The sequence below is a fragment of the Lycium barbarum genome, chromosome 7 (assembly GCF_019175385.1).
Source record: "Lycium barbarum isolate Lr01 chromosome 7, ASM1917538v2, whole genome shotgun sequence".
Classification (NCBI taxonomy): domain Eukaryota; kingdom Viridiplantae; phylum Streptophyta; class Magnoliopsida; order Solanales; family Solanaceae; genus Lycium; species Lycium barbarum.
In genome coordinates, this window is record NC_083343.1 from 16,372,045 (window position 1) to 16,388,287 (window position 16,243).

The 16,243-nt window shown below is 38.2% G+C and overlaps 1 protein-coding gene and 1 pseudogene across 1 annotated transcript; both read left to right on the forward strand.

Annotated features, from left to right (window-relative positions):
- The first annotated feature begins 204 nt into the window (after positions 1-204).
- On the forward strand, positions 205-9,599 carry LOC132601333 (putative disease resistance protein RGA3; annotated as a pseudogene).
- Positions 9,600-10,785: 1,186 nt separating this feature from the next.
- LOC132601334 (uncharacterized) lies at positions 10,786-12,003 on the forward strand. Its single transcript, XM_060314431.1, has one exon. The coding sequence runs from the start codon at positions 11,476-11,478 to the stop codon at positions 12,001-12,003; it is 528 nt and encodes a 175-aa protein (XP_060170414.1). The 5' UTR covers positions 10,786-11,475.
- The last annotated feature ends 4,240 nt before the right edge of the window (positions 12,004-16,243 follow it).

Here is a 16,243-nt window from a genome sequence, read left to right on the forward strand (position 1 = left end):
GTGATTAGTAATTTTTGGACAAAAAATATATGGAAAAGAAAATGGAGCCCCTGTCACTTAGAAAAAAACTTAAGGGGTTCTGCCACCCAATTTTTCTTGGTAACTTAATCATTTTATTACTCCACCAAAGAGAGCTCAAGTCAACTTTGAACTGCCCATATTTAATTCCAACAACTTACTTAGGACCCGTTTGGCCACGAGGATCATTCACTTTTATTTCGGAAAATGTTTTCACTTCGTTTGAAAATCAGCATTTGTCAATAAAAATTTCAAAAACACATAAAACTGTGTTTTCACCTCTTTTTTCTTTCACTTTTTTTCACTTTCAGTACATTTAAATAATCAAATATTCCTTGCAACAACTAAAACTAAACACAACTCCATCTTCAACTCCAACTTCAAAAAAAAATTGTGGCCAAATGCCTACTTAATTTGTTTCAAAAATATAAATTCATAGTTTACTCACATAATTTTGTGTTACAATTCCAGTAACCTAGACTCCTTCCACATATCTAATAGTATAGTACGTTATGGTGAATATATTCAACATATGGCTGAAGCTTTCCTTCAAGTTCTGCTAGATAATCTAAGTTCTTTCATCCAAGGTGAACTTGGATTGTTTTTCGGTTTTGAGAATGAATTCGAACTGCTTTCGAGCATGTTTTCTACAATCCAAGCAGTCCTAGAAGATGCTCAGGAGAAGCAATTGAAGGACAAGGCAATAAAGAACTGGTTACAGAAACTGAATGTTGCTGCATATAAAGTCGATGACATCTTGGACGAATGTAAAACTGAGGCATCAAGATTCAAGCATGCTATATTGGGGCGTCACCATCCAAGGATTATCGCTTTTCGTCACAAAGTGGGGAAAAGAATGAAAGAAATGATGGAGAAACTAGAGACAATTGCTGAGGAACGAAGGATGTTTTATTTGCGTGAAATAATAGCTGAGAGACAAGTTGCTACATGTGAAACAGGTACTCTTAAACAATCTTTAGATAGAATAGTACTCTCTCATCCCAGTTTATGTGAGGGTATTTGATTGAGCAAGGAATTAAGTTTTTTTTTTTTTTTTGGAATTTGTAGTCTAAAACATATCGTAGACAATTCTATGACTATAAATCTATCCCATTAACGGTAAAATATGTAGTTTAAAGTTAGTTTATTTCAAAATATTGAAATGTATCCTTCTTTCTTTTGGACATACTGAACAAAGAAAAAATGTCACATAAATTGAAAAAAAGATTATTATAATAGCTTGGATTGTTTTTCGGTTTGCGTGTGAGTCACAAAAAAGGATATACATTAGGGGTGCAAATCATTCCATGTGCCTTTTGGGGTGAGGAAAAGCTGAGTTATGAACCAAAATGAGGTGTTTTTTTTTCAAAAGTACGGGACTAATGTGTAGAAAAAAACATGAACATAGCGCATGAAATATGCGCAATAGCAAATTAAGTCGCCTTTTTTCTTTTTTGCACATTATGCCTGTACTTTTGAGGAAAAAAAAAACTCATTTCGGTTCAGAACTCGGAAAAGCTTGGTGGCATTTGTGGGTTTTTAAACTCTACAAATAATGTTCTGAAATTTTTTTATTTTGAGTTTTTTATGCACAACTTTATAAAATTTTCAAATTCTAGTTTTAAAAGTTATGATTTGAAAGTCTATTTCAAGTAAAGTTTAATTTCTCATAGGAGCGACTATTAAGGAATACATTACCTTTTTACCATAATATAAGTACAAAGTAATTTCATTGAAAAGAAGTCGTAGGAAATCCTTTAACATTCTCTTTGTTTTGCTAAATTGTTCTCTATTTTCTATTGACTCAAATGTGACAACATTCTTGTGTGGACATTGCGGTGAAACAAGTTTTGTTTTAACTGAACCAGAAGTCATGGAGGGGATAAAGAGGAGGATGAGTGTGTGAAAATTCTCATAAATAATTTTAGTGATGCACAAGAACTTTCAGTGCTCCCGATAATAGGTATGGGGGGACTAGGAAAGACAACACCTGCCCAAATGGTCTTCAACGATCAGAGAGTGACTAACCATTTCAATCCAAGGATATGGGTTTGTGTCTAAGATGATTTTGATGAGAAAAGGTTGATAAAGGCAATTGTAGAATTTATTTTAGGAAAGTCACTTGGTGACATGGACTTAGCACCCTTTCAAAAGAAGCTTCAGGAGTTACTGAATGGAAAAAAATATTTGCTTGTTTTAGATGATGTTTGGAAAGAAGATCAAGAAAAGTGGGCTAAGTTAAGAGCAGTCTTGAAGGTTGGAGCAAGTGGTGCTTCTGTTCTAACCACTACTCGTCTTGAAAAGGTTGGAAAAATCATGGGAACTTTGCAACCATATGAATTGTCAAATCTGTCTCAAGAAGATTGTTGGTTGTTGTTCATGCAACGTGCTTTTGGGTACAAAGAAGAAATAAATTCTAACCTTGTGGCTATTGGAAAGGAGATTGTGAAAAAATGTGGTTAGCGCACTGGAATAGGAAAGAGAGCGTCGAGCACAGCTTTCGTGTCACCAGAAATGTGCCTTTATTAGCGAAGACTCTTGGAGGTCTTTTACGCTCCAAGAGAGAAGAAAGTGAATGGAGACATGTGAAAGATAGTGAGATTTGGAATTTACCTGTAGAAGAAAATTCTATTTTGCCTACCCTGAGACTGAGTTACCATCACCTTCCACTTGATTTGAGACAGTGCTTTGCGTATTGTGCGGTATTCCCAAAAGATACTAAAATGGAAAAGGAAAATCTCATCACTCTCTGGATGGCACACAGTTTTCTTTTATCGAAAGGAAAATTGGAGCCAAAGGATGTGGGTAATGAAGTATGGAAGGAAATATACTTGAGGTCTTTCTTCCAAGAGGTTGAACAAGATAAATCTAGTGGTACTACTTATTTCAAGATGCATGATCTTATCCATGATTTGGCTACATCTTTGTTTTCAGCAAACACGTTGAAAAGCAATATCCGCGAAGTAGTAAGGAAAAGTATCATATCTATTGGTTTTGCTGAAGCGGTATCTTCTAACTCTCCTTCTCTCTTGACAAAGTTTGTCTCGTTAAGGGTGCTTAATCTAAGTAACTCAAGATTTAAGCAGTTACCTTCTTCCATTGGAGATCTAGTACATTTAAGATACTTGGACCTATCTCACAATAATAGCATTTGTAGTCTTCCAAAAAGGTTATGCAAGCTTCAAAATTTGCAAACTCTTGCTCTAAATAATTGCCAGTCGCTTTCTTGTTTACCAAAACGAACAAGTAAACTTTGTAGTCTCCGAAATCTTTTACATGATCAGTGCTATAGATTGACTTCTATGCCACTGCGAATAGGATCTTTGACATGCCTTAAGACTCCAGGTTGCTTTGTTGTGGGAAGGAAGAAAGGTAATCAAGTTGGTGAACTAAAAACTGAAACCTACGTGGTTCAATTTCAATCAAACACCTTGAGAGAGTGAAGGATGAATGGATGCAAAAGAAGCCAATTTATGTGCAAAAGAAAATCTGCACTCGTTAAACATGAAATGGGATATAGATGGACCATATAGATATGAATCAGAAGAAGTTACAGAGCTTGAAGCCCTCAAACCACACCCCAATCTGAAATCTTTAAAAATCATTGGCTTCAGAGGATTCCATTTCCCAGACTGGATGAATCAATCAGTTTGGGAAAAGGTCGTCTCTATTAATATCAGATACTGCAATAACTGCTCGTGCTTATCACCCTTCGGCGAGCTGCTTTGTCTTGAAAGTCTAGAGTGTTAGGTGTGGAATTGGCCAAACAAGTCAATTCTTTTGTTCACATAGTCGTGATGTAAGCGCTTACCTCATAATAGTCGTGATGTAAGCGCTTACCTCATCATAGGAAATTCATTCCTATAAATAGGTAGCTTATGGTTCATTTGTAAGATATCATTAAGATCATTTGCTATACACATCCCAAGAGAGAAAAAATCTAAGAGAAATACTCTTAGTGAAAGGCCTAAGTAAGAGAAGGTTTTTGAGAGAATTTTCTGTGGTAAAATTCTTGAGTGTAATTGGGATTGGGGTTGTGAGGTTGAGTGTTGTAAACACTTGTAATATTTCTTCTTTAATAAGATCTGCAGCAACAACGTGGACGTAGCTCTCACATTGAGGGTGAACCACTATAAATCTGTGTGTGCTATTTATTCTTCGCTTACATCACGGCATAAGTAGGTTCTGTCTAAGGAGGTTGGTATTTAAGTGGTCCAGCTGTGACCCTCCAATCTTTCCTGGGAACCTGCTTACAAAGGTCGGATTTGGGATTTAAATCCTAACAACTGGTATCAGAGCAACAGGTTGTGTTGTGATTTAGAAACGATGGGAGGCGAAGATGGTACGACGCACGGCATCGGTAAATTCGATGGTACAGATTTTGCGTTCTGGAGAATGCAAATTGAAGATTATTTATATGGCAGAAAGCTTCATGAACCTCTGAGTCCGAAACCAGAGGAGATGAAGCAAGCAGATTGGAATCTCCTCGACAGACAAGTTCTGGGAGTCATTCGGCTGACGCTGTCGAAGAACGTTGCTCACAACGTGGCAAAGGAGAAGACCACCGCAGATATGATGAAGGTATTGTCTGACATGTATGAGAAACCTTCGGCAAATAATAAGGTATTTCTCATGAAGAAACTATTTCATCTAACGATGATGGAAAATGCTCATGTTGCTGCACACGTAAATGAATTCAATACCATTGTAAATCAATTGTCATCGGTAAAAATTGACTTCGATGATGAAGTGCAAGCTCTAATTTTGTTGGCATCCCTACCAAATAGCTGGGAGCCAATGAGAGCAGCGGTTAGTAATTCTGTCGGTAGTGACAAACTAAAGTTCAACGATGTTAGGGATCGTATCCTTGCTGAGGAAGTGCGCAGGACAGATTCTGGAGAGGCATCGACGAGTACTGCTTTTAATGTTGAAAACAGAAGCAGAAATTATGACAGAAACTACAACCGAAATAGGGGTAGATCGAAGTCAAGGAATGGCAGGGGTCAATCCAGACCAGGACGAACATTTGAGTGTTGGAACTGTGGAAAACCAGGTCACTTCAAGAAGAACTGCAGGGGGCCAAAGAAGGAGGACAACAAGGGGGCTGGAATCAACGCTGCTACGGAAGACATTGGCGATGCGTTGTTGCTATCGGTTGACAACCCGATAGACTCTTGGGTGCTTGACTCAGGAGCGTCCTTTCATACCACCCCACATCATGATATAATGACAAACTACGTGGCTGGGAATCTCGGTAAAGTTTATTTAGCCGATGGAGAGCCGCTAGATGTTGTTGGCACGGGAGACATTAATTTGAAGATGTCAAATGGATCCTCGTGGAAGATTACAAAAGTTAGACATGTTCCAAAGCTGATGCGAAACCTGATCTCAGTAGGTCAGCTTGATGATGAGGGATATGATCTCAACTTTGGTAATGGGTCTTGGAAGGTGGCGAAAGGTGCTATGGTAGTTGGCCGAGGAAAGAAGATTGGCACTCTCTACATGACGGATAGCTGTCGTGATATTGTTGCTGTGGTTGACAACACAAAGAAGACAGATTTGTGGCATTGTCGGCTTGGGCATATCAGCCAGAAGGGGATGAAGCTGTTGGTGACAAGTGGCTTAATTCCGGAGCTGAAGACGGTGGACCTTCATACGTGTGAGAGCTGCATTCTCGGAAAACAAAAGCGAGTAAATTTCTCAAGTGCAGGCAGAGAGTTGAAGGTCGAAAAGCTGGAATTAGTGCACACAGACGTGTGGGGACCTACCACTGTACCCTCCCTTGGAGGATCACACTACTACGTGACCTTCATTGATGATTCAACCAGGAAGGTATGGGTTTATTTTATGAAAAATAAATCCGATGTGTTTAGTGTATTCAAAAGATGGAAAGCCATGGTCGAGAATGAAACAAACCTCAAGTTGAAGTGTTTGAGGTCCGACAACGGCGGAGAATACACTGATGGTGATTTCAAACGGTACTGTGCCGATAATGGGATCAAGATGATGAAGACTATTCCTGGAACGCCGCAACAGAATGGAGTAGCCGAAAGAATGAACCGAACGTTGAACGAGCGTGCTCGGAGTATGAGAATACACTCTGGACTGCCCAAGACATTCTGGGCAGATGCAGTCAATACCGCGGCCTTCTTAATTAACCGAGGACCGTCAGTTCCCTTGGATTTCAGAATTCCAGAAGAAGTCTGGAGTGGCAAGAAGGTAAATCTTTCAATTCTGAAAGTGTTCAGTTGCTTATCATATGTTCATAATGATGATACGGCTAGAAGCAAGCTTGATCCAAAATCAAAGAAGTGTTACTTTATTGGCTATGGTGACACCGAGCTTGGGTACCGATTTTGGGATGAACAAAATCGGAAGATCATCCGAAGCAGGAATGTTGTCTTTAACGAAGAGGTACTGTACAAAGACAAGCTGCAAAAGAATTCAGAATGTCAGGACAAGGAATCGGAAATAGTCGATTTGAGGGACTTTCCGGCACCTGAGCCGCAGCCAGGTACAACCGAGGCAGAGGAACAAACAATCCGAGAAGGTGCTGATGAAAGTGCTGATTCTGAAACAAATGAACAGACGCCAATCACAGAGCTGCGTAGATCATCCAGGATCAGGAAGCCGCTTCACAGGTACTCTCCATCCCTCAACTACATTCTACTCACTGATAGAGGGGAGCCAGAATGTTATGAAGAAGCAATGCAAGTCGATGAATCGACTAAGTGGGAGCTGGCAATGAAGGATGAAATGGATTCACTATCGGCAAATCATACATGGGAATTATCCGAGTTGCCAAAGGATAAAAAGGCATTGCAAAACAAATGGGTTTATCGGATAAAGGAAGAACCCAATGGAAGCAAGCGTTATAAAGCAAGGCTGGTTGCAAAGGGATTTCAACAGAAAGAAGGCATTGACTATACGGAGATCTTCTCTCCCGTAGTCAAGATGGTGACTATCAGAACTGTTCTTGGGCTGGTAGCAAAGGAAAATCTACATCTACAACAGATGGACGTGAAAACTGCATTTCTTCACGGTGATCTAGACGAGAAAATCTACATGCGACAGCCGGAGGGATTCAAAATCAAAGGAAAGGAGAATCTGGTGTGCAAACTTCAAAAGAGTCTGTACGGACTAAAACAGGCTCCAAGACAGTGGTATTTAAAGTTTGACAGCTTTATGAAGAAAGCTGATTTTTCAAGGTGCGAGGCAGATCACTGCTGTTACTTCAAAAAAATTTGAAGACTCGTACATGATACTGCTACTCTATGTCGACGACATGCTAATCGTAGGAGCAAACCTACAGGAGATTGATCGGTTGAAAAAAGGGTTATCGGAAAAGTTTGCAATGAAGGATTTGGGAGCTGCAAAGCAAATCCTTGGGATGAGAATCGACCGAAGAAAGGAGGGCATCAAACTCTCACAAGAAGAATATGTGAGGAAAGTTATCAAAAGGTTTAACATGCATGATGCCAAGCCAGTCAGCACTCCCTTGGCTAGACACTTTCGGTTGTCAAAGGATCAGTCGCCGACTACCGAGGATGAGAAGAAGCAGATGGGCAAGATACCTTATGCATCTGCAATCGGTAGTCTTATGTATGCAATGATATGTACAAGGCCAGACATTGCACATGCAGTGGGAGTTGTCAGCCGATTTATGAGCAATCCGGGAAAGCAACACTGGGAGGCTGTGAAGTGGATATTCAGATATCTGAAAGGCAGCTCGAGTTCAGCTCTGTATTTCCGAAAATCAAAAACAAGATTGCAAGGGTATGTTGATGCTGACAACGGTGGTGATATTGATAGCAGAAAGAGCACATCCGGGTATGTTTACACCTTCGGAGGTACTGCAATCTCTTGGGTTTCCAAGTTGCAAAAGATAGTAGCTCTCTCTAGTTGTGAGGCTGAGTACGTTGCTGTGACGGAGGCCACAAAGGAAATGATGTGGCTACAATCTTTTCTGCGGGAATTGGATCAGGACCACGAGGGAAGTGTGCTATATTGTGATAGCCAAAGCGCCATTCATTTGGCAAAGAACCCGGTTTACCATGCTCGAACGAAGCACATACAACTCCGGTACCATTTCATTAGATCAGCTTTGGAAGATGGAGCGCTGGTGCTTGAGAAGATCGCAGGGAGTCAGAATCCAATAGACATGCTGACAAAGGCAGTGACAATAGACAAACTGAAGCTATGCTCAACTTCAGTTGGCCTGCACGAAGTATGAAAGTAGGAAAGAGCTGCTGCATCGATCAAAGTGTGAAGACAAATTAAAATTAGTCTTCAAGTGGGAGATTTGTTAGGTGTGGAATTGGCCAAACAAGTCAATTCTTTTGTTCACATAGTCGTGATGTAAGCGCTTACCTCATCATAGGAAATTCATTCCTATAAATAGGTAGCTTATGGTTCATTTGTAAGATATCATTAAGATCATTTGCTATACACATCCCAAGAGAGAAAAAATCTAAGAGAAATACTCTTAGTGAAAGGCCTAAGTAAGAGAAGGTCTTTGAGAGAATTTTCTGTGGTAAAATTCTTGAGTGTAATTGGGATTGGGGTTGTGAGGTTGAGTGTTGTAAACACTTGTAATATTTCTTCTTTAATAAGATCTGCAGCAACAACGTGGACGTAGCTCTCACATTGAGGGTGAACCACTATAAATCTGTGTGTGCTATTTATTCTTCGCTTACATCACGGCATAAGTAGGTTCTGTCTAAGGAGGTTGGTATTTAAGTGGTCCAGCTGTGACCCTCCAATCTTTCCTGGGAACCTGCTTACAAAGGTCGGATTTGGGATTTAAATCCTAACATAGAGTTATGGAATGGTTCTGCGGAGGTGGAGTATGTTGAAGAGGATGATGTTCATTCTGGATTCCGGTTTCCATCCCTGAAAAAACTTCATATAAGGGGCTTCGATAATCTGAAAGAATTGTTGAGGAAGGAAGGAGAAGAGCAATTCTCCATGCTTGAAGAGATGATGATTTGGAATTGCCCGATGTTTGTTTTTCTAGCCCTTTCTACTGTCAAGAAATTGGAAGTTCTCGGGACCATATATGGAACAGGTTTGAGCTCCGTATCTAATCTTAGCACTCTTACTTCCCTCCACATTAGTGGTAACCACGTAGCAACTTCACTCCCTGAAGAGATGTTCAAAAGCCTTGCAAATCTCGAACACTTTAGTATCTATACTTCAAGAATCTCAAAGACCTGCCTACCAGCTTGACTAGTCTCAATACCTTGAAGCGTCTGGAAATTCGTTGTTGTTACATACTAGAGAGTCTCCTTGAGGAAGGACTGGAAGGTTTAACTTCACTCGCAGAGTTATCTGTTCAGTACTGTGAGATGCTCAAATCTTTACCAGAGGGATTGAAGCACCTAACAGCCCTAACAAGAAAAGTTACTGGCTGTCCAGAACTGGAAGAACAGTGTGAGGAGGGAATAGGAGAAGACTGGCACAAATCGCTCACTTTCCAAATCTGGTTATTGGTTATTCTTGATCTGTTATTCTTTCTGAGGTTCTTCATTTGTGAGTCTCCCACACAGGTTATTTCCCTGCCATTCGATGCAATTTTCTGATTTTCTTTCGGAAACAAATCAATGATTGATAAAATCTATTTGTATTATTTTTCGTAAGGGGGCTCAATTTCATTGATTTTATCTAAATCAAGGAACAACCGTCAAACAGCATTGTGCTAATATAATGGACGGAAAATCTTTATCTCACGCGTTGTGCTAATCGATCAACTACTACTTTCTCTACTCTCTCTTTTTCCCTTCACTTTACTTTGTGTCTTTGTTTCTCCACTCTCCTCACACATTCATCTTCACATTTCACACGTAGAAACTATGTTTCTATAGCTCTATACATACATTGAATAATTCCATCAAGTGTAAACTTACCGAAAGCAAGCACGATATTAGGTTTAAAATTTTTGTATACAAGAAAAGAAATTTAAACCAAAAACAACAGTAGTCAGATTAAAAACGGAGTTTGATTCTCAATAATCAAAACAAAATATTTTTCAAAAATAAAAACCAAATATCAATTTGAAAAAAAAAAAGAGAGAGAGAGAGAGAGACTAACTTGAGTAGTAAACAAATTTCACAAAACTTATTTCAAACCCATAATAATAATATTTTCAGAATTTGAGAGCAACATTTGACAATCCTGATTATGCCAAGGTTTGACTATAAATATTCAGTTTTCTTTTCAAGTACTTACATTTGTGTTTCAGACTGTATATTTTTCTTGGTGAGGTTTTGTTTTTTTGAAATCTTGTATGACAACTCCTAAAATTCTGGAGGGCACAAAAAGAGAGCATAAAAAAACAATTTGTGACTGTATCATTTAATTTATATTGAAGTATCATAATTTGGTTAATGCGCCTTCATCCCCTGACTAATAAACTTAATTTTGTTTTTCACCAATACAAAAGTGAGACTTTGGATAGAGGATCCCAAGCATGGATTTGGCTAGTTTATCCTAAAGAAGAGCGAAGTTTCTATATAATCCAGCAGCGTTAGCATTTCTTAATGAAATGTCATAGCAAGAGGACTCAACTAATCTAAAGTCATTTCACACAGAAGCACTAGATTGTGGTATTGGAAAAAATTACAAGGTTAATTTCCTTGTCATTCTTTGGTTACTAATTCCTTTCCCTGTAGGTATTCGATATCTTCCTGTAAAACATTGGAAGTACCGTACTTCATTTGTCAGGTAATTTAAGTGCTGAAAGTACCTAGGGAACTTGGCCTTGAAATTATCTAATTTTAATTTCCAACTCCTTGTAAAAACACAGTCCAAACACCAATGATCCCATTGTTTCTAAGAATACTGTAACAAGAAAACCTTGGAACCTATTACATCATCATTAAGAAGCAACTCTTGGCAGCTTATTTGAAGCTTTCCCCCAAAAAGGGATTCCATAATCTGCTGATTTCCAGAAAGGAATGAGCTACTGTTTGAAGAAACGCATGGATATGGTATAACATTATGCACATCATTTGGTTTCCTTAGCCCGACATGATTAGTGTAAGATATAGATATTTGCAGATGACATGAGGTCTGCTTTTAAATCTAATCAAATAAATTGCCTGGTCCCTCAATTCAAAACATTTAACAGTGTGCATTTCTTTTCAATAACGATCAGGTTCTGTCCATCTCTTTTTTTTTTTTTTCTTCAAATAGCAGTCTCTTATGTCATTAATTCCTCTTTTGAGTTTGTTTTTATTCTATTTATTGTTGTTACAGAATAGTTAATGCTATTGTGCTGTTTTATTTTTCTTGCAAACATGTTTCAATTTCTTTTCCTTTGAGCCGAGGGTTTATCGGACACAACTTCTCTTCCCCACAAAGGTAGGGGTAAGGTCTGCGTACATCCTATCCTCCCCAGACCCCACTTGTAGGATTACACTGGGTATATTGTTGTTGTACAGAATAGTTAAAGTTCATATGGGAACTGTTCAAATTTTTCTACAGAAGAATGAGGCAGGAGACGAGAAATGGCGTGGATCAGTTGGAAGCTTAGTGGAGGCTCCAATCGACCAAGTGTGGAACTTAGTATCACAAAGCAGTAGACTATCTGAATGGATGCCAGTGGTGGAAAGATGCACTGATTTAGGTGGAGAAGAAGGATTTCCAGGCTACGTTCGCCTAGTTTCTGGTTTCATGTTCCCCCAAAACGACGGAGACAGGTCGTGGATCAAGGAAAGGCTAGTTTCTATGGACACTTCATCACATAGTTATGTTTACAAAATGGAAGCAAGCAATGTAGGTCTCGATGGATCAACGAATTCACTAACCCTCTTTGATTATGAAGATGATACAACTCTTGTCAACTGGACTTTTGAAATAAATCCACTGGAAGGCACCTCCGAGGACACAATCATAGATTACTTGGGATTTCTTTATAAATCTTGTATAAATAAAATTAAATGTGCTATAGATACCTCCTCTCAAAGTGAATGTACTGGAGAGTAAATTGACCATATATTTCAGCTGCTTTGAAAATGCCAAAATCAATAAGATGTGATTAGAGGTTGATCAGTTTTTTTGTCCTGAGCCTAAAAGAATCTGCCTCTTCACTAATGTACAAGACTAGTTGTCCGGATACGAGTACATAGAATCAAATTGGTATCTGCTGAGTGAAATTAGAGTAATATGCAGGTTACAGGCTATATGTGGTGAGTCGCAAGACGTACTTGCTGCGTATCATTAATGGAGCGTTGACGAAGAGCTCTTTTTGAAGACTGCAGGGCACAATGTGAGTGCTGTTGAGGTTGACGCATGTTATGTTAATCCCTTCAAGACGGACACCATTTTCATCGCTTCAGGACAGACAAAAAATGCCATTCTCACTGCTGATCAGCGTGCTGGCAAGTATCTGGTACCCGTTTCTCCTTTTCATGGACACCACAGTAGCCGCTGATAACTTAACTGCAACTGCCACTGTGCGCTATCTAGAAACTACTGAGGCATTATCCCCTACTACTATTCCCCCTCGAGATTCTACCCCACTAACCAGCATTTTTGTAGACTCCCAAAGGAGCCTAAACTCGAAAAACTACCCTGCTAATGTCCCACTGACAATCGATCATTCCCTACTTCTAGCTATGTGCATTGGTGTTAATCCTTGTGCTACATGCCAAAATGGGAGCAGAGTCATGGCAGATATCAATAATGTTACTTTCCTGATGCCTGTGACGGCTATCCTCCAAGCACATTATTATAACAAAAGTGGATTCTACACTGCGGATTTTCCTTGAAATCCAGAAATCCCTTTCATCTGTACTCGCATTCCACCAACAAATTCGGAGACTCAAAATGGTACAAAAGTTTACAAAGTTGCGTTTAATTCAAGTATCCAGGTAGTGCTCCAAGGAACTTCTATGATAGCACCAGAGAGCCATCCAACCTATCTACATGGATCTAATTTCTTTGTAGTTGGGAAAGGAGTCGGCAATTATGATCCTAAAAATGGTGAAGTTGGAAGATACTAATCAATGTAGTCTGTTTTAAGAAAAATAAAGAAACAAATAATGAACATCATCCAGTTAACTAACTGTAACAAAATAAATTGCAAACTGCTGAAGAATGAAAAAACTCTCACATCGATAGTTAATGAGATGGGTATCCTCCTTATATGGGTTTGGGCAATCCTCCCTCATGAGCTAGCTTTTCGGGTGTTAGACTTAATGCCTAATTTGACACACCTTAACATAACAGTATCTGCCAACAATATTCCACGTCTTTGCATCAATCCCAGTAAGGCCTAGCAGAAAAAAGAAGAAGCAAAGTTGAAAAAAAAAAAAAAACAGTTAAGAGGTTTAATTGAATTTTCTCTATAACTATATTTTCATGATCACTCCCAACAGTAAAAAAAATAAGTTATGAGTATTAATTCTCTTATTATAAACATTTTAGACTTTTAGTATGCTAAAAAAAAAAAAAAAAAAAAAAAAAAAAAAAAAAAATCCAAAGAATTTTACAAAAGTTAATTCCATCTCATCTCCGGTAGTGAATTATTGCTTCTTTTCCTTAGTTGGTTCGTTTAGTTTTATTAGTCATTTGAAGGGAAAAAAATTAACTGAAAACCATATTTGGAATAATAAAGATGATTCTTGATTTATAGAATATCTAATGTGATATTTTGTCCACATATATGATAGTTTACTTGTAAGCATTTAATTTTTTTTTTCCAAAAAAGATAAATAAGATTACCACAATCTCGATGTAACAAAACCAAATAATCTTCTCCATCAATGCAAAAGAAACACAATGTGCATATTGTACTATATAAGAATTCATCATGACTCACAAAAGATAGGAAAGATGAACTCCATGAGAACATCAATAGTGATTTTTTTTATGTTTCTCTCTATTGTGAACCATTCATTTGGCGATTTGATAGATGATGTTTGCAAAAAGTCCACCGACTACAAATCATGTGTCAACTTTCTTAGAGCTGATCCTAAAAGCTCTTTTGCTGATCAGAAAGGGTTGACACGTATTATGCTTCAATTGTCTTTAGCTAAGGCTAAGAAAATTCATTGTCAAATCCTATTTCTATTGAACCAAGCTACAGAGCCTATGCTCAAACAAATGCTTCAAATTTGTCGGGATCAGTATGTAAATGCTATGTTTATGCTTACAAATTCGATTAAATATTTTGATGCAAATGACTTTTCCTCAGCGAACAGTGGTGTTGCTGCTGGCGGGAATTGTTGTGTCACTTGTGAAGAGACATTCACCGAAAGGGGTCCTTTATTCAAGTTCCCAATAAAACTAATGAGTGATGATTTTTCTCACTGTATTGATGTAACATTGAATTTGTTAGACCTTCTTTACGATTTGTAGACCCATTATCTTTAGTGTAGTCATGAAATAAAGAATTAGAAAGTAATACAAACTTTATTTTACTATGTGTGAAATGTTGTGATTACTATTTATGCTTTATGCTAAAGGTGAATGGGGTGCTATTTAAGTGGAATTTACTCATTTTTATAAAGCAAATTTTTTCTGCAGTTAACTATTTGATTGATCATCATATGGGTTATTTGGACGAATAGGACGATTTTAGCGTTCATCATAATTTTTGACGGATCGCTAAAGTTCAATTGTTCACAACTTTTACCAAATCACCAGAACTTGCTTGTATGTTCTAAATGTTACCCTAAGTTTTGATAATTCAACAAAATTTATGAACAACTCAACTTTTGGTGATCCGTCAAAACTTGTGATAAAACTAGTTGTGTTATCGTGGGTCCCAGCCATTGATTCTATCTTAAACTTCTGAAAGGGTGAGGAATATTGCAATTTTGTATTATGGGTCCCATGGTTCTTAAAAGCTTTGTCTCTCAAATTTATAATAAAGGTGATGTGGCAAAAATACTTTTAGTTGATTAAAATGTGTGTCTGTGAATACAAGATGCTGATGGAGGAAGTGTGCAACTGGTCATAGCTATAGATTTAAGCTCTAACAACTTTTCAGGACCTTTACCACTAGTTCCTACCAATGTCCAAATATTTTACCTGCTAAAAAACAGTTTTTGGGATCCATTTCTTCCATTTGTTAAAGTATAACTGCCGCCACTTCTCTTGACTTGTCACACAACCAATTCTCGGAAGAACTTCCTGATTGTTGGATGAATATGCGTAATCTAGCTTATAACAATTTCTCTGGAAAAGCTCCACATTCAATTTTCAGATACTGGACCTTTCAGCAAATGGATTATCCGGAAAAATTCCACAATGCTTCAACAATTTGACCTTATTGTATCAAGATGATAGTTCTGGTGATCCAATGGAATTTTTAGTCCAAGGTTTCTATGGCAAAATTCATCGCCATTACTCGTACATAGGCAATCTATTGGTTCAAATGAAAAACCAGGAGTCTGAGTACAAGAATCCCTTATTATATCTGAATACTATTTATTTTTCGAGTAATGAATTGGTTGGAGGTGTTCCTGAAGAACTAGCTGAGATGAGAGGATTGAAATCTTTGAATCTTTGAATCTTTCAAGAAATGATCTGAATGGAACTGTCATTGAAGGAATTGGTCAAATGACGATGTTGGAGTCTCTTGACTTGTCAATAAACTAGCTTTCTGGTTTGATCCCTCAGGGCCTTGCTAATTTGACTTTCTCTAGTGTGTTGGACTTGTCAAACCACTACTTATCGGGAAGCATTCCGTCAAGCACTCAACTGCAAAGTTTTGACAGATCATCCTACAGTGGTAATGCTCAACTCTGTGGTCCTCCTCTTCAAGAATGTCCCGGATTTGTTCCTCCTAGCCCATGTATCGATCATGGCAGTAACACCAGTCCTCAAGAACATGATTATGATGAGGAGTTTCCGTCTCTGGAGTTTTATATATCGATGGTGCTAGGTTTCTTTATCTCAATTTGGGGATTCTTGGGATGTTTAATTGTCAACCGTTCTTGGAGGAATGCCTGCTTCACAGTATCAGACATGAAGAGTTGGCTCCATATTGCATCAAGATTCTGCTGTGGAGGACTCAGGGAAAGCTTATAAGGGCCTGATAACTGTAAAGTTTCTATGAACTTTGTTTACTTTCAAGAGTTAAGTTGTTTTCTTGATCTTTTTCCTCCCTTTGAGAGCTGCTTGCCTCTTGTTATTGTGTAATAAGGGAACATGTAAGTTCTTTTCTTCTCCCTTTGGATTTTTAATGTTTCATTTCCATCTTGGTGAATACAAGATG

Excerpts from the sequence above, each read along its gene's own strand:
- LOC132601334 (XM_060314431.1), top strand. The coding sequence starts at position 11,476 with ATGGGAACTGTTCAAATTTTTCTACAGAAGAATGAGGCAGGAGACGAG.